This window comes from Ostreococcus tauri, assembly GCF_000214015.3.
Source record: "Ostreococcus tauri WGS project CAID00000000 data, contig chromosome 04, whole genome shotgun sequence".
NCBI classification, from domain to species: domain Eukaryota; kingdom Viridiplantae; phylum Chlorophyta; class Mamiellophyceae; order Mamiellales; family Bathycoccaceae; genus Ostreococcus; species Ostreococcus tauri.
The window spans coordinates 913,472-937,654 of NC_014429.2; the positions used below are offsets into that span (position 1 = coordinate 913,472).

Consider the following 24,183-nt stretch of genomic DNA (forward strand, 5'->3'; position numbering starts at 1 on the left):
CGGCCGGGGCTCGGGCGAGACGACGGGCGACGCGTGGGCATCGGTTGCATTTTCATCAAAGTCGTTGAGCGCGATGGATGGGTCGGGGGTGACGACGACGACGACGACGACGAACGATGCGGCGGTGGAACTGCGACGGAAGCTCGAACATACGTCCGCGCGCGCTTTAGAGGCGCTGGAACGGAAGGATGAGACGATCGCGGCGTTGAGAAGGGAGCTCGCGAACGCGCGCGCCGAGAGAGAGGCGGGAAGACGCGAACAAAGCGGACTCGACGGAAGGAGACATCGACGACGCGATGACGCCATGGTGGATAGCGATTGGTCGAACGATGAAAATGACCACCCGAACGAGGGGTTTGAGGGCACGCGGGCGCGAAGGAAAATTGCGGGTGGACGCCGCGAGCGCGCGCGACTGGAGCGGGCGCTCGAGGACGAACGCGGAGTCGTAGCGCGTCTCAGGGGAGAGCTTCGAGAGGCGAACGCCAACGTAGAAAAGCTGCGCGAGGTACACAATGAGGCGACGTATTTCTTCGAAGCGGGCGAGAGCCACGCGGAGTCGCTGAAGGAGCGATTACAGCGAACGTTGCTGTCGCGCGACAAGTTGGAAATCGATCGCGAAACCGCGGCGGAGGAGCGTGAGCGAGCTCTCGTCGCGCGCGTCGCCGCGCTCGACGCTGAGCGCGCGCAAGCGAACGAAGCCGCTGAAGCTTGGAAGTCAAAAGCGACGGTGCTTGAAACGGAGCTCGACGAAATCAAGAGACGGGCGTATCCAACTGACGACCAAGACGAAGGCTCGGCGGATAGACTGCGCGTCAGACTCGCTGAGACTCGGCTCGCCCTTCGGGAGACGCTCGAAGCGCAGGAGAGCTCATCTTTCGGTTTTCGTGCCGTGAAGACTGGCACCGAGCGAGCAGAACTCGCGGCGGTGTCGACGTCGACGAGGTCAGCGCGAGAGGACGCTAAACTCAAAAACGCGTTGGAAAAAATTTCGTCACTCAAGGTAGTGATCAAGGGACTCAGAGGTACAAACGCAACGCAAGCGAACGAACTTGGACGGCTCGAAACGCTACTGCGAGAGCAAATCGCGACGAACAAACTCACGGCGGAATCCGCAGAGGCTATGTCTGAGGGCGCGGCGAGAGAGCGAGAGCACTACGCGAAAGCGTTGCGCCAGCGGGAGGAGGAGTTGTTCGCACTCAGGGAGACTGTGACGATTTTGGAGAGCGATCGAGAGGTCGCGATCGATGGTGTTTGGTTGCAACGTGAACTGAGCAAGGCGCGCGACAAGATTGTGGCTCTTGAAACAGAAAACGCAACGCTCTTGAACGACCGAGAGCTCCTCGCCGGAGAAGTTCGACAACTTCGTCACGAAGTCAAGGGCGAATCCGAGCGAGCGAACACGTATGAGGCGATCTCAATCGCCGCGCATCAGCGAGAGCAGGTCTTGTCTGCTCAGCTTGAGTGGAAAACGGAGGAGTGTTACACGTACATGGAGACGGAGCTCGAGCTCCTCGACTACCTGGACGACGCGGAGCGGGAAGCGCTTGACGCAGAAATCGGTAGAAAATCGTGCGAGCAGGCTTTACAGCTACAAATGAAGCGTATGGGTGACTTTAGCGCTGCGCAAATTCTAGAGTTGAAGCAGCACATCGAGCAGAGCGTCGCGGAGGCGAGCGATGCGCACGCAGTCACAAAGTTTTGCCGAGACATCCAGAATGTTCTGAGAACCAAGCCCGTTGGGAGCGAAGAGACGAACCACAAACTTGAGGCGGTGCTCATGGATACCCAGCGCACGATATGTCGGTTGGAGTCGTCAGCTATGAAGCACGAAGCGGCATTCTTCGCCGCGATGAGACACATCGCCAAGCTAGAGCACCAGAGTGCGGCCACGAAAACCGCGTTTGATCACGTGTGCGCGATTCTCGAGCTGTCGCAAAAGTCGTACGCATCTTTCGGCTCGAACGCCTTGAGCTCGATGGAGAAGCGTCTGACGGCGGCGACGAGTCGAAGCGCAAAATTGGCTCGAACTATCGCTCGTGAAGCGCATGAAAACGAGTCGGAGCTGCACGAGTTGGAAGAAGAGCTGCTAGAGCGAGAGGAACAGGTTCAATTGATGAAAGCTCGCATCGAAGAACTCGAGATCACAGGGAATGAACTTCTCGCCGCTCGAGATTCTGCCGCGAACGCCATGCAGACTATATCAGTGGCACGCGATAACGCGAAGAAAGAACTGTTCCAGGAACAAGACCGCCTTCGCGAGGCGCTTCGTACCGTCGCGGATCTTGACGCTGAAATCGCTCTGATGAAAGATGATATTCGAGCGCCAGCGCTCGAACAACAAAATGAAGAACTGAGCGCGTTAGTGGAAGAACAAGCGCAGGCCATCAGTGCCGCGTCCGAGGAGCTGGAGAGACGCGTCGCCGACGAAATTGAGTCTCGCCAGAAACTTGAAGAGGTCACGCGCGACCTCGAGGAAACGCGTGATCGTCTGAGCAAAGCAACCGCTCAGGCTGAGAGTGGATTGGAGGAAGTACGCGTCGCTCGCGAACGTCTCGCTGAGTTTGAAAAGCAAAATAATGCTTCTGGAGTCGACATGTCGTCAACGTCGACAGATTTAGCGATCACAAGTCCACAAGCTGTCGAGACGCGCACCGACACAGAAACGCTTGTCGCTGTCGCGCTCGAAGACAACAGAGCGGCAGCGATTGTCGCTGCGGCAGCTAGAAGCGACGTAAACGCGAGCAGAGTAGAGGTCGAGCGCCTATATGAAGAGCTTAGGCGGCGTGATGAAGAAGTGGCGCCGAGCATTGAAAGCGCTATGAAAGCGCTGGAAAGCATCAGCGCGCGATTGGAGGATGTATTTGCAGAACGTGATGGCAAGTACGAAGTGGCGAGTAGAGCGCTCGAGCACGATGCAACGGCTCTTCAGGCCTTTGCTGAGGTCATGAGTGCGAGGCTTCTTAACCTGGAGGCGGAATTGGCCGAGCAGAAACGCAAAGAAGAGGAGTGGCTGGCGAGCAACAAGCCAAGCGATGAAGAGCGCCGGGCGCACATCGAGAGATGCAAGAGATATAGGGAGCTCATGCAGCGTCTTCGCGAGCAACACGAAGGCGAGCGAGCTAAGTTATTAGAGTATGTCAATGACTCGGAGACGAAAATCGCCGAGTTGACGAAACGTGTCCAAAACAGCTGGGCAGGAGAAACTGAGGCTGAACTCGCCGCTCTCAAGGAGGAGCTGGCGAACTCGCACGAGCACATCGCGCGTCTGCAGGCACGAATTACACAGCAGGATCTCGTTAAGGAAACGCATGAGGGTGGTTATGCGTTGTTAGAGGAATTCGAGTCCTCGAATGCCGAGCTCAGGGACACAAAGGCCAAACTGGCGGCGAGCGAGGACGAGGCAGAACGACTGAAGGAGGGACTAGAAAAGTGCGCATCACAATTGAACACAGTGAGAGAGGAGACGAAGAAAGCCGTTGAACAGCAGCTTACACTTCGATTCAGGCGCGAGTTGGCGAGACGAGAGGATGAGGTCGAGCAGCTTCACAATAAGTGCTCAGAGTACGTGCCTCCATGCGTTTCTCTCGTTGAGGCTGTGCGCATGTTGGTTGTGCGCTTACTTCGCATTTCAGCCGCCGTTGTGCACCTCTCGAGAAGCACGGAGGGCGTCCAGTCAATCGCGGAGACGATGTTGCAAGAAGAAGACGCGAACGAAGTAGCTTCGCTCGTCGGACTTTCTCTCCAAGACATCACATCTGTCTTCGCAGTGCGAAACATTCGCGCAGACGCGTCGACGGATGAAACTAGGGCAGCCTTGAACATGTTGGATTCCCCCGCAAATGTCTCAGCCGCCGTGGCTTGGTGTGAGGCTCGCACAGCGCAATTGAATGATGCACTCACATCCAAATCTTCGATTGCTGAAGTTTGGCGCGAAGACGCGCTCGAGGCGGTGACTTCTCTGGCTCATGAAAAGGCGCGCGAAGCAGAGTCGTACCTTCGCTCGACAACTCCAGAGCTCGAGCGATGGTGGAGTGAATTGGAGTGAAAATTAGTTTGCCACGGGCGATTACATTGCTAGTACTATACTATTCATCTAGAAGAAGAACGAAGACTTTTCAACTCGGCGGCACACGCCCTGCTTTTTCAAGCGCAATGCGCGCCTCGACTCGAGCCTTCGCTATGGCGGCGTTGATCGTCGCCTGGCGCGCCTCATCTCCCGGTACCTGTGCCGCCGCTGCGGGTGCCGCCTGTTTTCCCGCGCTTCTGAATGAAATACCGTTTCTATCGGCCAAATACTTCTCGGTGACGAGCTTTTGTTCTTGGGCGAGTGCGCCGTAGAAGTCTTCCTCTGGCACCGGTTCGCCGTCGAACGCAAAAGCCGCTCCCGTGGCGAACGCGTCCTCCCCCAGATCCGCCGAGCACGTCTCCATAAATCCAGGATTACGAAAGGTGGACGAGGCGAACATCATCGTGCTCGGCGTCAACCCTCTTCGAAGCGCTTCGAGAAAAATCTCATTCACTCTCGCCTGCGTCTCCGTCGCCGCCGCGCTCGCGGGCTCTGGCGGTATCCTCACCCGATCGACCCATCGCGCCGGGACGTGGCACCCCTCGTCCTCTCCCGCGTCATCGTCATCGTCATCGTCTCGCATCGACGCCAAGTACGCCTCGTCATCCTCCCCATCGCTCGCGCCTTTGCGCTCGATCTCCCACCCCGGCGGTCGCGTCGGTCCCACGAATCCATCCTCGTCCTCCGCGCTCGCGTCGTCCTCCGCGCTCGCCCCGTCATCGCTCCCGTACGCGTCCACACCGAGCGTGGACATGGGTTGGGGTGTCGACGATTGTCGACGTTTTCCCGAAACCGCGGGTGGGATTGGGAGATTTTTTCCAGTCGTGTCGAAAACGTGTGCAGGAGTCATGACTCGACACAGAGTCATTTTCGCGCGCTTTTTTGTCTCCAGCTGTCGGAGCGCGCGCGATCCTCGACGGCGGAGGCGTCGCACACGCCGACGCACGCGCGGTGTGAAGACGCGCGCGAGGCGTCGACCGCGAACGAGGCGACGTTGATCGTCCGCGCGCGCGCGAGTTTGAGGGAGCTCGCGCGCGCGTCGGTCGGGACGACGCGTGGCGGTCGACGACATCTTTCGACGATCGGGGGAACGTTCGACATTTACGACGCGTCTCGAGACGCGCGCGGTGATTCACGGGCGATCGATCGAGAAAAGATAGGAAAGGTTCGAGGGACGCAGTGGTAATCCACGAGCGCGCCGAGGGACGATGGCGGGGAAGAAGACGACGCCGAAGACGACGCCGAAGACGACGCCGGTGAAGAAGCAGATGAAGGCGCGCGGCGCGGGCGCCGACGCCGCTTCAGCGCCGAATTCACCCGCTGGACGAGGGACTCCGCGTCGCGCGGCGGCGACGCAGGCTGGGGAAAAAATGAAGAGGATGGTGGTGAAGATGGAAGACGGGGACGCGTTCGACGGGGACGAAGATTACGATCAGGCGCCGAGCCAGACGTCGAGCGGGAGGGCGACACCAAAAAAGTACAAAGCGCGCGTCGTGAACGGCTCCGCACCGCCGACGCCGATGAGTAAGAGGTGAGTCATTGTTCATTTAAACGATCAGCGCGCGACGCTCGAGCGGGTCGCACGTATGCGTGGGTAAGACACGAGGTCTTCACCGATGCGACGATTATCCGCGGCAACCGCGACAGATCCGCGACGGATCTTCCCGAGGCGCGACCGATGCTCGTGCGCTGCACGCGCTATTACGATACGATGACTAACATACCGCGTTCACCGATTTGTTTTCCTGACAGAACTCCTGGTGGGTCGCCTCGTAAGTCGAATCGCAGCGACGGTAGTAGCGACGGTGGCAGTGGCAACCCACGAACGCAGCTTGCTGAGCATCTCGCGGTGATTCGCGACATCGGTGACATGTTTGAGGATCTCGTCAGCCGCGTGCCAGGCATTGAAGCGTTTTTGAACACGATTAAGCGCCCTTTGCGTGTGGCGACGATGTGCTCTGGCACGGAGTCTCCGCTTCTCGCATTGGACAAGATTGCGGACGCGACGCAAAAGCTATATGGTACTCGCATGCCGATCGATCACGTCTTTTCGTGTGAGATCGAGCCCTTTAAGCAGGCATACATCGAGAGAAACTTTGCGCCGCCGATTCTCTTCCGGGATATACGTGAGCTCGGCGGTGACGAGGCCACGACGGCGTATGGCGCCAAGGTTCGCGTGCCGCACGATGTCGACATGCTCGTCGCGGGCACCTCATGTGTTGATTACTCCAACCTCAATAATGAGCGAAAGGGTTTGGACGCACAAGGTGAATCTGGTCAAACGTTCAGGGGTATGATGAACTGGATCAGAAAGAGCCAGCCGTCGATCATCATTCTGGAGAACGTGTGCAATGCCCCGTGGGATCAAGTGCAGAAGAAGTTTGAGGACGAAGGTTACCACGCACGATTTATGCGCGTCGACACGAAGCGATTCTATATTCCGCACACTCGTACGCGTGTCTATTTGTTCGCGTGCAAGGCTGACGATCCAAAGCTGGTGGAAATGTGGAAAGAACGAGTGAAGGCTCTGGAGCGACCGGCGAGCGCCACGCTCGAGGCTTTCCTATTCGATGCCGACGATCCACGCGTGCACGAAGGTCGACGCATGCTGGCGCGACCGGGTGAAGACTCGACGCGCGCTAACACCGATTGGGGTCGTTGCGAATCTCGCCATCAGCGCGCGCGTTTGGAAGAAGGCTTGGGCCAGCGACGACCCTTCACTCATTGGGATGGCGGTTGCACACTTCCGGATTACGCCTGGAACGATTGGGGGAAAGCGCAAACGGATCGCGTACTCGACTTGATGGATATCGATTATTTACGCCTGGCGCAATTAGATATCGATTCTATGCACAAGACATTGGTCTGGAACCTTTCTCAGAATGTCGATCGCACCACGGGTTCCGTCGCGCCGGGCATCTGCCCGTGCCTGACGCCTTCAATGGTACCGTTTGTGACGAACCGCGGTGGTCCACTGGTTGGCATCGAAGCGTTGAGTTTGCAAGGTATCCCGGTTGATGACTTGTTATTGACGCGGGAGAGCGAAAACCAGATGAGCGACTTGGCTGGCAATGCGATGACGACGACCGTCGTCGGCGCATGCATGCTCGCCGCCATGACGCTCATGACTGACACGCTGGCTGAAAAGAAACCAAGGACGGCACGACGCGCGTTGCAGCTCGACGGCGAAGACTCTTCAAAGAGCGCTCAATCCACGCAGGGCTCTTTAACCGTTGTTCAAGCTGCCGCTGCGGCCAAGGCAGACGTGATTGGTCAGGACAAGTTGGTGAAGCGTCCACTCGATCTCGGTATGAAGCCAATCGCCTTGAAAGAGCTTCTGAACAAGGCGAATCGCTCGGCTCGCTTGTGCGTGTGTGAGGGTGAAACCGGTACTACCGATCACGATTCCCTCGTCATCTGCCGCGACTGCGCGCACACGTGCTGCGTCAAGTGCTGCGGTCGTCCAGAGCACAACTACGAGAAGCACATCGTAGATCGCATCTTGCCTGAGGATTTCCAGGATCAACTGAAGAGTTCTCTTCCGATGCACATGAAGCTGGACCTGAGTTCGACGATGTTCACCAAACCTGGGTCCATCACCGACGACGCGTGGAACGACTGGCTGGGCGCGATGAAGTCCATTGGTGAAGCTGATTTCCTCTTCCGGGGAATGAAGCGAACTAATGTCTGGCGCGTGTACTACGCGTGCGCGGCTGAAGATCAAGTCCGATTGGAACTGCGAATCGCACCCAACGCGGCCGAATGGTTGATCTTTGTCGATCCGTCGATCAAGAAGGGTAAGCCACATGAATTCTATCAGCGTCCGCTCATGCGCATGCTTCTCAGTGAATCTGCGAAGAGTGTATTGGATGGCGTGTGGGAGTTCTTCTCGCCAGAGTGTGCCGCAGTCCCGATTTTGCTCGAAGGCAAGGGTGCACTCGAAGAGTCTTGGCAAATCAAGCTCGGTATGCAAACAACGAGCGCTGTGAACGGCGACGTAGTGTGGGCGAAAAAGCGCTACACGCAGTACCAAGTCACTCTGAAGGATTCAAAGAACGCAAAGTCTTTTGATCGTGACATCACGGGTACGTATCAGCTCTACGACAAGTGTGACGCTGCTCAAAGCTCGTTGCACAAGCGCGTCGGTGGCGCTCAAAATGGCCGCGAAATGTACTTCTTCTTGGATCCCAGGCGCAATCAAAAAGGAGAGTGTGATTATTTTGTCTTCGCCGATAGCCATCGACGATTAATGTACGGTGAAGATCGCATGGAAACGGCGCATTTGGACTTCATGAACCTCGGACAGCCACCGTCCGGCAATGTCTTCCGCCCGGGCGAGGAGAAACGCGTCGAGCACATCGCTTACAGCTATGGTACTTGGACGCCTTTGTCGCCGAATGTTGCTCTCCTACCCGCTGTGTCGCAAAGCGCGATTGTTTTGACTCCTCCCGTGAACTCTGTCCCTACGCAAGATTCTTTCGACGCGTGCTCCAAGGCGGTGGCTATCATGCGCGCATCGGTCTCTCTGGCAGACGTCGACGCTGATTTCTGGCCGAACGAGGAATACTCCACTATCCGGCTTGACAAGAGCCACGCTATCTTTCAGCGTCTCGAATGGTTCACATCTCGCATGGAGCTCCCGAAGGTCGTGGAGAAATGGAACGAAATCAAGGATGACCACGTCATGCAGTGCGACGGTTTTGCGTGCGCGCGCTGCGCGCCGATTCCCGCGAAAATCGTCTGGCAACGACAAGCTGGTTCTTCCAAGGTTGTCGCGAAAGAAGATCCCCTCCAAGCTGCGAAATATGAGCAAGCTCTCAAATGTCGACCAGCACCGTTCGTCGTGCAGTGGAGCCAAGAGAAGATGACCGGTAACTTGCTCATCGCCGCCAACCCGGCGACGCTCGTACACCGAGCCCTCGCGCTCGTGGCACCTTGTGGAGTTCGCGGAATCCAATCGAACGCACCCAAGCTATCGTGGAGGATCGTCCGTCACGACGACCGCCCCATGGATCAGTTTGGTGAGTTCGAACTGAAGAGCAATCGTCACGACAAGCAAGTCGCGCAACCGCCGAACTGGAGCAAAAAGTATCCACTTCGACCGGAACAATTGCGTTCGCTCGGTTGGATGGTCAACCAAGAAACGAGCGTCACACCTTTCGTCGAGGAAGAGATCTCTGAGAAGCTTCTGCCTGCGATGGGTCTGCGAATGGATGGCATGGCGCAAGTGTCCAAGGTGATCCGCGGCGGTATCGTCGCCGACCAGGTCGGTTACGGAAAGACAGCCATATCCATCGGCGTCATTTTGGCGAGTCAACTCAAATTTCCGACGCCCAAACAAGCGAAGATAGATTCTCCAGTTAAGGCGATTCCGACGAAGGCGACACTCGTCGTCGCTCCCTCGCAACTGCTCCGTCAATGGCCCAGAGAAGTGGAAAAGTTCAGCGCACGCGGTGCGTTGAATACGGTAGTCCTCAAGACAATGACGGATATCAACAACTTGACTGCTCGTGAAGTCATCGAAGCGGATGTAGTCATCGTTGCTTCGACGTTGTTCAGATCTTCGCTGTATTTTGAACGCCTTGCTCAACTTTCTGGGAAGCCGTCTCTTCCGGATCCAAAGTCGACGGGTTCCGCACGTCATTTCTCAAGCGTGTACAAGGATACCATCTCTGGTCTTGAAGCACAAGTTATGCGTTTGACGGACAAGACGCTCGGTGTCGCGGAAGTTTCCAAGCACGTCCGACATGGTGCATCAAATCTCTGCGATGTCGCTGTGACGGCGGCGCCGAAGCGCCTCAAGGGTGCCAAACTTGTTGAGATGACAGAGAAGGCTGGTGGTGAAGGTTTCGAATTCGTCGAAGCGATGCTCGGAGACAAGCAGCGGGGAGTGAACAAGGAGAACATGCAAAAGCCGATCAACACCACAAGTGCTCCGGTGACGCCGACCAAACCGAAGAAGACGCCGACCAAGAAGACGCCGATCAAGAGAACGCCATCCAAGAAGCAAGCCCTCTCAAACGTGACGTCACCGGTGCGAGCTTCTGCCCGGAACACGCCGCGGAAGTCTTACGCGGAAGTTGATGACGACGTGGAAACGGATGATGACATCTCCGAGTGGGACGATGAATCTATGGAGGACAGTGAGAGCGAGGAACTCGCCCAAAAGGCGACACCCAAGCGCAAGCGCGTCTCCAAGCCTCGAAGTAATGTTGATGTGGAATCAGCTGGAAACAAGGATCATTGGGGGCTAGAAAGCGCTCAAGCTGAATACGACTGGCGCGACATCAAGTGTGTGCCAGTCGAGATGTTCCACTGGCGTCGAGTCATCGTCGATGAGTTTACATACCTGAAGCCCTCTGACAAGGCTGTGGTGCTTGGGCTCCAGGCTGAGGCTCGATGGTGCTTGTCGGGCACCCCCCCTGTCGGCGATTTCTCGGACATCAAGGGCACCGCCGCTTTGCTTGGTATCAATCTCGGTAGCGACGAAGTCCCGCGATTCAACAAATCTGAAATCACCAAAGTTGAGACGTTCCAGTTCTTCAAGGAAAAGCCGACGCAGCAGTGGCACAAGAGACGATGGGAAGTCGCGCAAGAATTTTTGAACAGATTCATGAGACAGAACATCGCCGAAATCGATGAGATCAAGTTCAGAGAAGACGTCTGCGACGTCCAACTTCGTCCCGCTGAGCGAGCGATTTACCTTGAGCTCGATCATTACTTGCAATCGATGGACATGAAGGCGAAGAAGAAGAAGCGCGGCGGCTCGGAAGGCGACCGAGATGCTCGTCTCGCCGCTGTGCTCGGGAACTCCTCAACCGCTGAGGAAGCTTTGCTCAAGCGCGTGGCGCACTTCGACCTGGACGATGACTCTGGTACCGCTCTTAGAACGTGCCAAGACATCGTGAACGTCCGAAAAACTCAACAAGAGGACTGCCTTACGGAGTTCGGCGAAGCGATTCTCAAGGGGCGCGCCATGTTGTTACAAGTTTCTAAGATGGATGGCTATTCCCCGGAAGAGAATCCGTTCATTCGTTGGGAAAAGGGCGTTCAAGGCGAAGGTATCGGTGATCCAACGGCTACGGAACTTTTGAAGACCGTGCTCAAGGAACAAACCGACGCCAAGGCCGCCAAGACCGCGCATCTCCTGCAAACCCGCCCACCAGTCGGCTCCACCATCTCTATTTTCTCTGTGGAAGAACAAGAGTGGCGAACGGGAGAAGTTCGAGGCTACAGTGGTCAGTGGAAACAAAAGGCTATGATGTATTACGACGCCAACACGCGCAAGGAAGAAGATCTGACGAAGGTGAAATGGGAGGTTATCACAGCCGTGGAAGGCGATCCGAGCATCACCTTTGACTCGGCGCCCTCCACGAAGAAGGTGAAAACTGCGTCATTGGAGGACAAGCTTTGGGAGCTACGAGAGCACACGCACGGTTTACGAAAACTTCAAAAAGAACTCGTGGGTCGCGTGCGCTCTTTGCGCTTCTTCCAGTCTGTTCGTGACTTGCAACGCGCCAAGTTGGAAGAGGCGGTTATTTGCCAAGTCTGTACGACGAAGTTTGCAAAGTCCCGGTCCGGCGTATTGTCAACGTGCGGACACATCGGCTGCTTGGAATGCCTGAAGTCCCACGCTGAGAATCAAGAATGCGGCGTCGAAAACTGTGATTGTGCAACTCGCGACAGCTCCGTCGTGACCGCCGTCTCTCTCGGCACTGAAGTTGGTGCGAAGGCCGGTATGACGGATGGGGGCGTGGGTGTTCATGGTTCCAAGATCATCGATCTCGTCAAGCATATCAAGTCTGTTCCGGATGACGAGAGAATCTTGGTCTTTGTGCAATTCCCTGATTTGATGTTGCAGGTGAGCAACGCGCTGAACGAAGCGGGCATCAAGACGCTTAAGCTCAAGGGCAGTGTGCATCAGCAGACTGGCGCACTCGATGAGTTCCAAAAAGAAAACTTGAAGAAAGACGACGCGCGCGTCCTTCTTCTTTTGAGCAGAGATGAGAGCGCTTCCGGCGCCAACTTGACGACGGCGAATCACGCCATTTTCGTTCACCCACTTCTCACGAACTCTGCTCAAGAGTATATTGCCAGCGAGACGCAAGCGATTGGTCGTATTCGTCGTTACGGGCAGCAGCGTGAAGTTCGCATCTGGCGTTTCATCGCTCGCGATTCTATTGACTCTGAAATCCTGAGTCAACGGGCGTCGAATCTGTTGAAGAACTGATGACGAGCCACCTACACACCTACCTCGATAACATGCTCAATATGCGAGAAGTCAGCACGATCAATCCCTCCTCTCGATCGCGCCGGCTGGCTCGACCTACCTAACAGTAACGTTGTATAGATGTTTGACATACGAGTACGCTACTACTTGTAGTACAAAAGTACGGTATATACCTATCGTCCCATATTCCTACAATCACTCTAGTACCGAGAAGTCCTTCTCGTGAACCACGTGTCGCCGGACGACCGTCGAAGTTGGGTGAAGAGTGGCAAGTCGTCCTCAAGTTTTCTATTTCTAGCTTGTCGGTATTGAGCAGAAAACTCGCGCTGTGGAGATTCTCTCTCTGGATTGAATAATCTCGCCTTAGCCAGCTGCGAGCGAAGTCGTTCGATTTCCTTCATTTTCTTCTCTAGTTCGGCGGTCAATCGATCGTTCAGAGACTTTTCACGCGACAGTGCACGACGAAGCGCCTCGGACTCTGTCTCAGCGCGAGTCGCTCTACTCTCTCTCTCAGCCTCCTCGATCGCGTTTGCGCTCCTCAACTCCGTAGCTCGAACGGCGTCCGCGCGGCGTCGAGCCCAGAATAGAGCCATGTCTAAATCGAATCCCTCAGCGTGGTCTCCGTCGCAATCTCTTGGAGTGTCTTCACCGCTGTCGCTCGCACTGCCGTCAGCCGTGAGACGTTCGAGCTCATCCTCAAACTGCGCATACTTTTCCAGACGAACTTCTCGAAGGTGTTTCGACACTCGACTCGCCATCTTGTTCGCGTACTCCTCCTCGCTCAGCGCGTACTTCTTCCTCCGTTCATCGGCGTTGACGTCGGCGACCCACGCGGGGCGCGCTTCTTCGCTCTGGCTCGCCCATCGACCGCGCTCGGAACGCGACGCGTCTGACGCGGAGGACATCGCGTGGGCGCGAGGTTATCGATGTCGCCGACACCGACGCAGAGCTCGCAAAAGTCTTTCCCGTACTCGTCGCGCAAACCGCGCCGTCGGTAAAGAGCCAGTTGTCGTTCTGACAGCGAACACGCGTCGGTTGTCGAAATCGTTGAAAACGAAAACGGAAAAAAAAATTGTGTGTGTGGCACGGGCGCGCGCACAACCCTATGATGATGATGGTTTGTTGCTTTCAAATAGTTTACAACATCAACGGCGCGTGCGCGCCGAAAGACTTGAAGCGCAACTTGACGATATTCTGAGACTCGTCAAACTTGTAACGGGCGAGTCTATCCTGCGCTTTCTTGTGCGCCTTTTTGCGCGCGGCGCGAATCTCCGCCCGCTTCGCGCGACGCGCTTTGCGTTTCTCCAAAGCAAGCTTCCGCCTCTCGATATCGGCTTGTAATTCCTCTTTCGTCTTACGCTTGATATTCTGGTGCGCATCTTTCTTCTCGTAGTGATCACCGCCGGTTACCTTCCGCGAATTATGTTTCTTCAGTGGCTTTTTGACTGCCGCGGCGTCGGTGACATCGTCGCCCATCGCGGCGCGAACGACGTTAGTCGCACCTTCGTAAGCACGGGAGAAGAAACCTCTGCCCGTCGTCTCGTCATCGCTACTAGAATCATATACTTTCTTTGCTTGGTGATCCTCCAAGAATCCAAGAAATATGAGAATTCGTTCGATCAAAGTATACTCAACAAATTCGACGTCTTCATCAGTGTCACTCGATGATTCTGTGAACTCGTAGTCCTCATCGGGATCAGTATCCGATTCGTAGTAGTCCTCCTGATACATTTTGCTGTTGATAGTCACGGCGTTACCTTTCTGCGGGTTCTCATTCGGCTTGGCTTTCGGCGTCGTCGGTACACTGGGCGTTTTGAGTGTCGCGCTCTCGTCGGCTGTCTTGATTCGTATCGTGCCCACGTGTTTCAGCTCGGGCGTGATGAGCTTTGTGATGCTCTTAACACGCTCGGGCGCGGGCACCGTCTCCTTTGTTGTAGGAACTCCTACGCTGGGCTCGACTGATATCTCCGACGCAAAAGTGACGTCCTCATCTTTGAAGATGATTTTCTTTTCATGATCTTGTTGTACCTTGCCTTCTCGTTCGATGGCCAATGACGTCTCGTGAAAGCTCATCACTTTCCGACGCAAACCCTTAGCGTCATCGTCGGATGAGTCCGATGAAATGAGTAATCCTGACGGTGCGATGATCGTGTCGTCGGCTGATTCGTCATCGCTCGGTGGCAGATCGTCGAAAGTTGTAAGATACTTTGTGCGATAGATGAATTTATTGCTCGCCCCGTCCACCTGCATCATTTGCCCCGGAAGCGCATTATTCGTAGGAATTTCGGGAACGATAAATCCTTCAAGAATGAGTTTTGTCCAATCGCCCGCCGCCGCAACGCGCGCGGCTTCCTCTTCTTCTTCTTTTTGTTTGCGTAACCTCTCAGCCAAATCTTCCGCTTGCTTTTCAGTGAGCTTCTTCGCCAACTTCGCCTTCTCCTCTTGTTCTTGCTTTTCGACTGCTTTGTCGATGTTCGACAAAATACCTTCGTACCAGGCCGCCTTGGGGGGCGCTTGAGCCCTCGAAGCGCCCGCATCTTCTGCCGGTTTCTCGACCGCGTTCTGTGAGGACTGGATAGATTGTGCACGATTCATGTTTGCATTCGTCGGAATGCCTCTCGACTGCACGGTTGATCCATACGCTCCGATAGGCCTCACTGCATCAGCACCGCTAAATACTGTGTAGCCCTGACGCGGGCCGAGCTGATGCAAGTAACTCGGAACGCCTGCCCCGACTTTCGTGCGCTCGAGAAAGGAGAACATGAGCTCTTTCCTCTTCATTGCGCACACATGTCGGCGATAAATCTGCTCGGTGATCCGTATGATGTCACCCTTTGTCCCAGACTCCGTCATCGCGTCGAGATCCCAGCCGGAATCGGAAGCAGATTGAAAATTGTAGAGCTGAATGAATCCAACTATGCCGCGCCCTTCGCTGATGCGCCTGCACCCACCCTGCGTTTGCGACGTCATCCGTAACAAATTCTCCAACTGAAGCTTGGAGTATAGATGCGAATCTTCTTCCACCCGGAACTCATCTGAAAACCGTTCAATCTTTGCCACGCGATAAAGAGACTTACTGCTGTTATTTGTCACCAGTATGAAATTGATTCGCGTCTCAAAGAGCTGATATCCGTGCGCGTCGCGAAGATCGGCCATGCGTTGTTTCGCGCGCTCGATTTGAGGATTAGGAACAACCCTGGGCGCTCCACGGCTCATGCCGACAGTCTTCACTACGTTGGAAATCTCCCAGTCAGAGTCATCGGAATCTCCAGCTTGAGGCGCATTTGCTTCGTCGCGGTTCCAAGCATAGTGACCACGTTTCGATCGCTCGTCTTGTAACGCGTGAATTTTGGCTTTGCGCTTCTCCTCGGCCGCCTGTTCGAGCAAATACACCGATCGAAGGCGCCGCGTTGCTTCTTCGACGTCACACTGACTGTGTGAGGTTCCGTACTTTCCCATCTTTGCCGCGGCGAATGGCATGTGAATCTGACAGTACGATGCCAACGAGCCAACCTGCTTCGGACCAATGAGCGTCGACGGTGACTGATCGCACGTGCACACGGGTAACGCTGACAGACCGTTTGTCTTTGCGAACAGGGTTGTTCTGACGCGCAAGTCGGCCTCTGTCTGTGAACTCGCCTTTGCTGCGTTGGATACGACGGCGCTGAGTTCGTCGCTCAAAGTTTTCTCTCCTTGTTCGTTTTCAGTCTCAAACACATACTTCACGGCCTGATACTTTTCGCGAATGATCGTCGTTTTCGCTTTGGCGGCGGCGAGCTCGCCTTTGATGCAACGATACCTCGTCTTACTCTTAGGACTCATCGGCGGCGTGAGGACCACCCCATTCTTCCTTTTCTTTTTCTTTTTCTTCATCGACTTGACCGCGACGCCATCCTCGTCAACTTCGTCTCCTCCGCTAAAACTATTTTCACTCGTCTCATCTTTATCGTCATCGTCGTCTTCACTATCGCTGTTTTTTCCCAGAAATTGAGCACTGTAGTCCGAATCAGACTCGGTATAGTACTCTATATCCTCCTCGTCGAGGTGTCTGATGTGATCTTGTCTCATAAACGTCTTCGCCAGCGCGGGACGCTGTGGTTGTTTGAGTGGACTATTCGCTGAGAGTGATTTGAACGTCGAATCGTCGTTATCGTCATCGTCGCTGGAAGAGCTCAGAGTGTCTGCCTTCGGTGGACTCAGTCGAAGTTTTGGCAGGATGTGCTCGTCGTCGTCATTCAGTTCCCAAGGCTCAACCAAACCCGAATTTCCGCCTCGTCCGTGTTCCCACGCCGACACCTTCTTGCTACGATCCTTGTCCGATCCAGCGAATAACGATGACGAATCATCGCTACTAGAGGCTCTATGCACAAGCCGTTGCGTCTTCCCGTTAGCTACGCGCAGTCCTACCGTGCGCGCTCGCTCTCGCGCAGGCGCTCGCGGGGCCAACGACGGGCCGGGTTTGTCGTCGGCATCCTCGTCTGCAGATTCCGCTCCGGCTCGCCACGCCGACACTCGCAGCGCTCTTCTCCTTCTTATTTCCTCAGCCTCATAGTGATCATGGCGGTCGCCGTGTCTACGACGAGGCTGGGGCGCATCGTCTCGGTGCGAGCCCGGCATCGGGCCTCGCGACGCCGGCGACGGCGATGACGACGATGTTGACGACGACGATGACGACGACGACGACGACGACGAGCGCGATGCCGCGCGTTATCGAAGCGCCGTCGTCACCTCTCCGTCGTCGCCGAGTGCGGAGAGCGACGCGCGCGCGGATCGTTGAGCGCGTCGAGGCGAGCTTTTTCTCCTTCAGAGGAAAAAAATATGGGTGTTGGCGCGAGAGAATCGAGCGACGTCGTCACTTTGTGCGCGACGACGTCGCTACGTGGCGGCGACCACGGCGATTGGAGGGAGACGAACGACCGCGCGCATTGCTCGCGACGCTCCTCGATCGCTCGGCGCCGGAGGACGTCGAACGCGGAGCAGGATTCGAGCTCGAATCTCAGCCTAGCCTACTGATTCGGTTCGACCGCCTCCGTTCACGCGCGTCGCTCGGGGACGATGCTCAGTCGGAGTGATCCAAGCTGGCGCGCCGTGATCCCAGGAAGGGAGAACGACGAAGACGACGACTTCGCGCGAACGTCGACGAGCGAAGAGGACGATGAGTACGTCACCGATATCGAGGAGGGTGACGGAGAGCGAAGACTCCGCGCGGGCGATGCCAGCGCTTCGGACGAGGACGAGGACGATGGTGCGTTTCAAGACGCGAGAGACACGCTCGGTCCAGGCGTTACGGGACGCGAAGCCGCCATCACGACCGGGTTGCTCGAGAAGAGTTCTCCAAAGTTAGCGAGTTCAAGAAGTGGGTGGAGCAGAACGTGGGAAAATAGTAGCCGCGGACGGCGTAAGAGGTCAAGTAAATCATCCAAAGACGAGCTTCGTCGCAAGGCTGAGCGACGAGCGTATAAACCGGTAACATTTACGCTGCTACTTCGTCTGTGCGGTCTGTACACTGCGTTTGGGGTGTTGGTACTATGCTATGTCATCATGACATCGCTTGGCCCTTTTCTCAATCCCACGGGCGAGGTGTTGGAGCTCAACGTGTTGGAGAACGTTGTTTGGATGATCATATCTGTTGCGACGTTCCTTGCCATACCCTCGTGCTTGGCACACATCACCGGGTACTTGACCTGGCCTCCCGTGTGGCTCGAAGCCTTTCCAGACCGGGCGAAAATACTCGAAGAGTTGGGTGGTAAAATTTACTTTAGGTTTCACGTCTCTCGAGAAGCGAAGCCTCTGGCGGTGAAACGAGCCGTCGATGTCGCCATCGAAATTTTGCAGCGGTCAATCCCGACGACTCTCTTCGTCGTTGAAGTCGTTAGCTACAAAGAGATTGGCATCTCCGGCGCCGCGGTGAACGAGCTCATCGTGCCACTTGAGATGAACGATCGTTTCCAAGGAAACACTGGCCTGTTGAGTTACGCGACGCGCGCAAGTTCGGCAAGTTGGGGTGATTGGGTCGTGCACATGGGCTCAGATGCGCTATTGAACGTGCGCGCGGTCGACGCTGTGCTCGCACACTGCGCTCGTGAGACGCGTCTCGCCGCGCTGTCGGGTAGAGGAGATACGCACGTTCGTCGGCTTGCGCAAGGTGCCGTTTTGCCAGGAATTACGAGAACGTCAAACTCTCTCATCGATGGCGTCGAGAGCGCGTTTCAGTGGATTCCGGCAATGGCTGAGTGTATTCGCGCCGGCGAGTCGTATGGCGCGTTGCGAATGATGTACGCCAAATACTCGCGCGTTGTGGCTCCGATACCAAACACGTATTTGGTAGTCCCAAATGAGCTCGAGCTCGCGGTTGGTTTTGGAGACATGGAAGTGCACGACGGCTTCGAGCTCACGTCTTTCGCGTTGATGTGTTCAAATAACGGCGTCAAGTTTGCGTGGCTCGATGCTGGAGTTCACGTGCCCATCATATCGAACGTGTGGAAGTTATTCAAGGCCCGCGCTCGAGACCATCATAGTGCGCTCGTGCTTATGCGCGATGAAAACGCGCTTGATCACGTGCATCGAGCGTCATTATCGTTCGCTTGCTTGAGTGCTGGATTCTCGACGATTGCTCCAGTGATCACTGCGTTTGCGCCGTGGTGCTTACGACGAAGTGGCCCGGATACGTTTGCTATCTCGTGCATAGTCGGATTCATCACCGCATGCGTGACGTTCAAATACGCGATTGGGTTCTACAAGAGCGCGTCCATATCGGATTTGTCTCAAGGCGTCGTGTCGGGGGCAATCTATTACAACGTGCTCTTTGTGTTGACAATCGTGCTCACGCCGGTGTTCAGCGTGTTCGAGTTCATCGCTCTTTGCACGTCCATCTTCTACAGCCCCGAGCATTTTGGCGCTGAATCGAAAAAAATACGACGACCGACGGTGAGCATTCTGAAAACTGACGACGACGAGGACTTTGACTGGCTCGAGCGCGGAGATCGTTCCAAGTTTCAAGAAAAGGAGGTTTTGCTTCCTCCAGAGGCCGGAGCAAAGCGCTGGTCGCGCCGCACAGCATCTCAGCGCAGTAGCAGTAGGTAATTGTATATCTATGGTACTAGTAATGTTTAGAGAGTACGCCTTTCCATCCGAGCTCACTTTTGTGACGTTGCTCCGAGTTCACGAAGAAGTTTCTTCGTCCCCGATTTGTTTGCGTGCTGCAGAGGCGTTCTGCCCTCCGCGTCGACCACGTTCAAGTTTGCCTGGCACTCGCTCACGAGACACCGGATCGCGGCAACTTTGTCATTCCACGCTGCCAAGTGCAGAGCCGTCCTACCCTCCTCGTCGACCGCGTCCACGTTCGCCTTGCACTCGCTCACGAGACATCGGATCGCTGCCACTTTGTCGTACCACGTCGCCCAGTGCAGCGGGGCGTTACCACCGCCGTCGCACACGTTCACGTTCGCCTTACACTCGCGCACGAGACATCGGATTGCGTCCACTTTGTCATATACCGCCGCCCAGTGCAGAGGCGCTTTGCCGTCTTCGTCGCCCGCGTTCACGTCCGCGCCCGAGTCCACGAGTCGTTTGATGAGCCCAATGTTCCCATCCCTCGCCGCGTCGAACAGCGTTTCTTCTTTGCTCACGAGTTCACGAAGAAGTTTTTGTGTCATCGATTTGTTCGCATGCTGCAGAGGCGTTCTGCCCTCCGCGTCGACCACGTTCAAGTTCGCCTGACACTCGCTCACGAGACACCGGATCGCGGCAACTTTGTCATTCCACGCTGCCAAGTGCAGAGCCGTCCTACCCTCCTCGTCGACCGCGTCCACGTTCGCCTTGCACTCGCTCACGAGACATCGGATCGAGTCCAACTGCTCATACCACGTCGCCCAGTGCAGCGGGGCGTTACCACCGCTGTCGCACACGTTCACGTTCGCCTTACACTCGCGCACGAGACATCGGATTGCGTCCACTTTGTCATGTACTGCCGCCCAGTGCAGAGGCGCTTTGCCGTCTTCGTCGCCAGCGTTCGCGTTTGCGCCCGACTTTACGAGTTGTTTGATGAGAACAATGTTCCCACCCCTCGCCGCGTCGAACAGCGTTTCTTCTTTGCTCACGAGTTCACGAAGAAGTTTTTGTGTCGTCGATTTGTTCGCATGCTGCAGAGGCGTTCTGCCCTCCGCGTCGACCACGTTCAAGTTTGCCTTGCACTCGACGAGACACCGGATCGCGGCAACTTTGTCAGTCCACGCTGCCAAGTGCAGAGCCGTCCTACCCTCCTCGTCGACCGCGTCCACGTTCGCCTTGCACTCGCTCACGAGACATCGGATCGCTGCCACTTTGTCGTACCACGTCGCCCAGTGCAGCGGGGCGTTACCACCGCTGTCGCACACGTTCACGTTCGCCTTACACTCGCGCACGAGACATCGGATTGCGTCCACTTTGTCATGTACTGCCGCCCAGTGCAGAGGCGCTTTGCCGTCTTCGTCGCCCGCGTTCACGTCCGCGCCCGAGTCCACGAGTCGTTTGATGAGCCCAATGTTCCCACCCCTCGCCGCGTCGAACAGCGTTTCTTCTTTGCTCACGAGTTCACGAAGAAGTTTTTGTGTCGTCGATTTGTTCGCATGCTGCAGAGGCGTTCTGCCCTCCGCGTCGACCACGTTCAAGTTTGCCTGGCACTCGCTCACGAGACACCGGATCGCGGCAACTTTGTCATTCCACGCTGCCAAGTGCAGAGCCGTCCTACCCTCCTCGTCGACCGCGTCCACGTTCGCCTTGCACTCGCTCACGAGACATCGGATCGAGTCCAACTGCTCATACCACGTCGCCCAGTGCAGCGGGGCGTTACCACCGCCGTCGCACACGTTCACGTTCGCCTTACACTCGCGCACGAGACATCGGATTGCGTCCACTTTGTCATATACCGCCGCCCAGTGCAGAGGCGCTTTGCCGTCTTCGTCGCCCGCGTTCACGTCCGCGCCCGAGTCCACGACTCGTTTGATGAGAACAATGTTCCCATCCCTCGCCAAGTCGAACAACGTTTGCGCTTTGCTCAAGTCGATCACGTTTGATCCGGGAGGGACGACGATCTTTGGCGCGACCATGTCTAGATCACTTCAGCCTCACTCGTCTTATCTCCGAGACGCGCGGTCTGCGGTCACTGATTGGCGAGCTGTGCCGTTTTCAACACGAAAATGTATGTACCACAGAACTACCGGTGATACCGTTGGCCGATGGCGGAGTGAACGAAAGAAATGTCCTCCGGGCGAACTCATCACAAAGATCACAGCAAGATGCGCTAGATGTATGTAATTTCAACACTCTACCGATAATGTCAAATAGTGAACATGCAGGATGCGCGTTGCTCGACCCACTCGTACAAATGTTCGCGCTTCTTTGTAATAACTTCGGCGTGTGCCGGTCTCAATCCGTCGCGTACTTCTTCAGCGACGCGAATAAACGCCCCCCACAGAGTTCCAATGACGGTTCGAACGATGAAATTGAGCAGCCAAGTCGGAATGTAGTCGAGCTTTGGGTCGACGGTGAATCCAAAACTGACGAGAATGTCATCTTGCGCGACGCTCGTGACTTCTCCTCCAACATCTTTAGCCCACTCGCTCGGAACGCGCCGGAATAAAAATGCACCATCAACTTCAATTCTCGTAATTTCTTCATCCGACGGCTTTGGTGGCACTCTCGTATCGGTATCACAGTCTCGCGTTCTCAACAACACGCCTATGTCGCCGTTCGCGTCCATGTCATCGAACGCAACTGCATCGAGCACGACTTGTCGTGTCTCCAGTGGCCACGGTGCGTCACACGTGATTATGACGAGTTGCGAGCACCGACCCACCTGAGCGACTTTTACCGATTCCCGAACGCCCAGCCGCGTCGGCGAAGTCCACTTCGGCAACCAGCTTGAATACAGTTCGCTCTCGTTCAGCACACTGAGCAACGGCACGAGCATATCGCGTGCGATGACCGTCTCGACGCGAACTGAAAGCGTTCGCTTAGAGTCACACCTATAATATATGCGAGTTCTTTCGCCTGATTTTCCAGCTGTTGACGATGCGTCTGAACCTGTTGAGTCGGCGCGCACGGTGCTGAACACGCTCGACGTGAGCGAGCTCAGAGAAGACGCCGAAAGCGTCTGTACAATGGACTTCTGCCGCGTCCACCCCGTCGGGTTTTCCTTTAGAGCGCACATCCATCGTTCCGCCGCGCTACCCGTCTCGGCGAGTCCCCATCGGTCGTCGCACGTCGACGCGCTCGAAGAAAACGTGCGATAGGCATCGAGTAGACGTTCGTCGCGCAACGCGTCCTCGATCTTCACCCCGTCGTCAACGCACACGGCGACGTCGTCTACGTCATCACTCGATCGTTTCGACGCGTCGACCATCCCGGCGTCGTCGACTCGGCCTGACGAAATGACGGACGAGAAATGGTTTTGACCGCAGCTGTCGACGCCTCTGCGACTATGCGTTCGATTTGGACGTGAGCCTTGAGACATCATGCCGACGTACGAGACGCGTGCGCGGTCATCTCCCTCGACGCTTCGCTCGTCGACTCACCGCTCGCGGCCACGCACGGTCGTGCGCTCGCGTCGTTCGCTTGCGCGAGCGGCGGCTGACTTGGGACACTTCGAGGTCTTCACGGAAGAGATCGCTATCGTCGACGGCATCGCAATTAAGCTCGTGCGACCGGCGGATGAGGACGCTGTGGTCGATTACTACGTCAGTCTGGGACAGCTTGACGCTGATCCTTATTGGGCGACGCTTTGGCCATCCGCGCTTGCGGTGTCACGATACATAGCGAACGCGCCATCGCTCGTCCGCGGGAAGACCGTGTACGATCTCGGCGCTGGTCTCGGCCTGTCTGGTCTCGTCGCGTGTGCTGCTGGAGCGCGCAAGGTTGTTTTATTAGATCGCGAGCCCTTGGCGTTGGCGTGCGCGGAGTTATCGATCGAAGCGAATGGTTTTCAGGACAGAGTGTCAGTAGAAGTTTTCGACTGGAATGCGATAGAGACGCAGGAAAAGTTTGACACATTGTTGGCGTGCGACGTGCTCTACGAAGTGCAAGCTGTTTCACCTATCGCCGAACTCGTTCCAAGGCTCGTTCGAAGCGGCGGGGGAAGATTCTTACTCGGAGACCCGCCACTTCGCGCGCCCAAAAATCGCGAGCGCTTCAAATCGCTGTTGACAGAACAATACGGAGCTTTCATGATGCGCGAGGTCACGGTACGTGAGACGAATGACGCGCTCATTTTGATGGATTTCAAATTGTAATCGGCGTGAGGCTTAGCTTCTCGACGCCCTTCACGACGCCGATTAAACTGTAATCGGCGTGAGGTCGTCGATGGTTCGAGTGTACCAATGGAACTCATCGACGCTGTTCGCGCCGAGTTACACTCAAGTCGCGACATCTCAAAGCTCCTCGCAGGATGCGCGTGTCTTTCTCACTTTGTGCGCTCGGCGAATCAGGGATTACACAAATCGTCCACGCTTGGTATGCTCGCACTCCTCGCGAACAGGTTCCCGCGCGTGCGCTCGGCCACAGCTGAGCACATGTACCTTGCTCTGTTGTCTCTGCATGAGCCTTCAGGTGACGACGAAAACGCAATACATCTGCTTTCATCAAATTGTTGGGATGCTCCAACGAGCGCCACGAAAGACGTCCGCAAGCAGTTGTACGCGGCGGTTGGACTGGAGCTTCCGCCCTTCATGCTGAAGGAGTGCACTCGCGCCGCGAAAGCGAAAGCAGTCGACGGAGAAGGCAGCTACGCCGCGCTCGTGCACGACGTCGGTTTTTAGTTCTTGTAACGCTTCTGCTTTCGAACCCCGCGCGTCTCAACTCTCATATATAGCTATAGGTGAACATTACCGGTACGGTTTTCATTTCATCATTT

The 24,183-nt window shown here is 56.0% G+C and overlaps 10 protein-coding genes across 10 annotated transcripts; 5 read left to right on the forward strand and 5 right to left on the reverse strand.

The window, feature by feature from the left end:
• Positions 1–73: 73 nt before the first annotated feature.
• OT_ostta04g05450 (unnamed product) lies at positions 74–4,045 on the forward strand (the record flags this gene model as incomplete). Its single annotated transcript, XM_022984640.1, has 1 exon — positions 74–4,045. The coding sequence occupies one exon, from the start codon at positions 74–76 to the stop codon at positions 4,043–4,045; it is 3,972 nt and encodes a 1,323-aa protein (XP_022838888.1).
• A 70-nt stretch (positions 4,046–4,115) lies between these two features.
• OT_ostta04g05460 (HCNGP-like) lies at positions 4,116–4,934 on the reverse strand (the record flags this gene model as incomplete). The annotated part of the gene is made up of 1 exon (XM_003079031.2): positions 4,116–4,934. The coding sequence occupies one exon, from the start codon at positions 4,932–4,934 to the stop codon at positions 4,116–4,118; it is 819 nt and encodes a 272-aa protein (XP_003079079.2).
• A 340-nt stretch (positions 4,935–5,274) lies between these two features.
• OT_ostta04g05470 (SNF2-related) lies at positions 5,275–12,296 on the forward strand (the record flags this gene model as incomplete). The annotated part of the gene is made up of 2 exons (XM_022984641.1): positions 5,275–5,597; positions 5,819–12,296. The coding sequence occupies 2 exons, from the start codon at positions 5,275–5,277 to the stop codon at positions 12,294–12,296; spliced, it is 6,801 nt and encodes a 2,266-aa protein (XP_022838889.1).
• Positions 12,297–12,496: 200 nt separating this feature from the next.
• Positions 12,497–13,201, reverse strand: OT_ostta04g05480 (unnamed product; the record flags this gene model as incomplete). The annotated part of the gene is made up of 1 exon (XM_003079035.1): positions 12,497–13,201. The coding sequence occupies one exon, from the start codon at positions 13,199–13,201 to the stop codon at positions 12,497–12,499; it is 705 nt and encodes a 234-aa protein (XP_003079083.1).
• A 232-nt stretch (positions 13,202–13,433) lies between these two features.
• Positions 13,434–16,913, reverse strand: OT_ostta04g05490 (unnamed product; the record flags this gene model as incomplete). The annotated part of the gene is made up of 1 exon (XM_022984642.1): positions 13,434–16,913. The coding sequence occupies one exon, from the start codon at positions 16,911–16,913 to the stop codon at positions 13,434–13,436; it is 3,480 nt and encodes a 1,159-aa protein (XP_022838890.1).
• Positions 16,914–17,351: 438 nt separating this feature from the next.
• On the forward strand, positions 17,352–19,379 carry OT_ostta04g05500 (unnamed product; the record flags this gene model as incomplete). Its single annotated transcript, XM_003079040.1, has 1 exon — positions 17,352–19,379. The coding sequence occupies one exon, from the start codon at positions 17,352–17,354 to the stop codon at positions 19,377–19,379; it is 2,028 nt and encodes a 675-aa protein (XP_003079088.1).
• A 53-nt stretch (positions 19,380–19,432) lies between these two features.
• Positions 19,433–21,382, reverse strand: OT_ostta04g05510 (Ankyrin repeat; the record flags this gene model as incomplete). Its single annotated transcript, XM_003079041.2, has 1 exon — positions 19,433–21,382. One exon carries the CDS (start codon positions 21,380–21,382, stop codon positions 19,433–19,435), a length of 1,950 nt encoding a protein of 649 aa, XP_003079089.2.
• A 230-nt stretch (positions 21,383–21,612) lies between these two features.
• OT_ostta04g05530 (unnamed product) lies at positions 21,613–22,677 on the reverse strand (the record flags this gene model as incomplete). The annotated part of the gene is made up of 1 exon (XM_003079042.1): positions 21,613–22,677. One exon carries the CDS (start codon positions 22,675–22,677, stop codon positions 21,613–21,615), a length of 1,065 nt encoding a protein of 354 aa, XP_003079090.1.
• Positions 22,678–22,789: 112 nt separating this feature from the next.
• OT_ostta04g05540 (Nicotinamide N-methyltransferase-like) lies at positions 22,790–23,563 on the forward strand (the record flags this gene model as incomplete). The annotated part of the gene is made up of 1 exon (XM_003079043.1): positions 22,790–23,563. One exon carries the CDS (start codon positions 22,790–22,792, stop codon positions 23,561–23,563), a length of 774 nt encoding a protein of 257 aa, XP_003079091.1.
• An 87-nt stretch (positions 23,564–23,650) lies between these two features.
• On the forward strand, positions 23,651–24,088 carry OT_ostta04g05550 (unnamed product; the record flags this gene model as incomplete). The annotated part of the gene is made up of 1 exon (XM_003079044.1): positions 23,651–24,088. One exon carries the CDS (start codon positions 23,651–23,653, stop codon positions 24,086–24,088), a length of 438 nt encoding a protein of 145 aa, XP_003079092.1.
• Between the last annotated feature and the right edge of the window lie 95 nt (positions 24,089–24,183).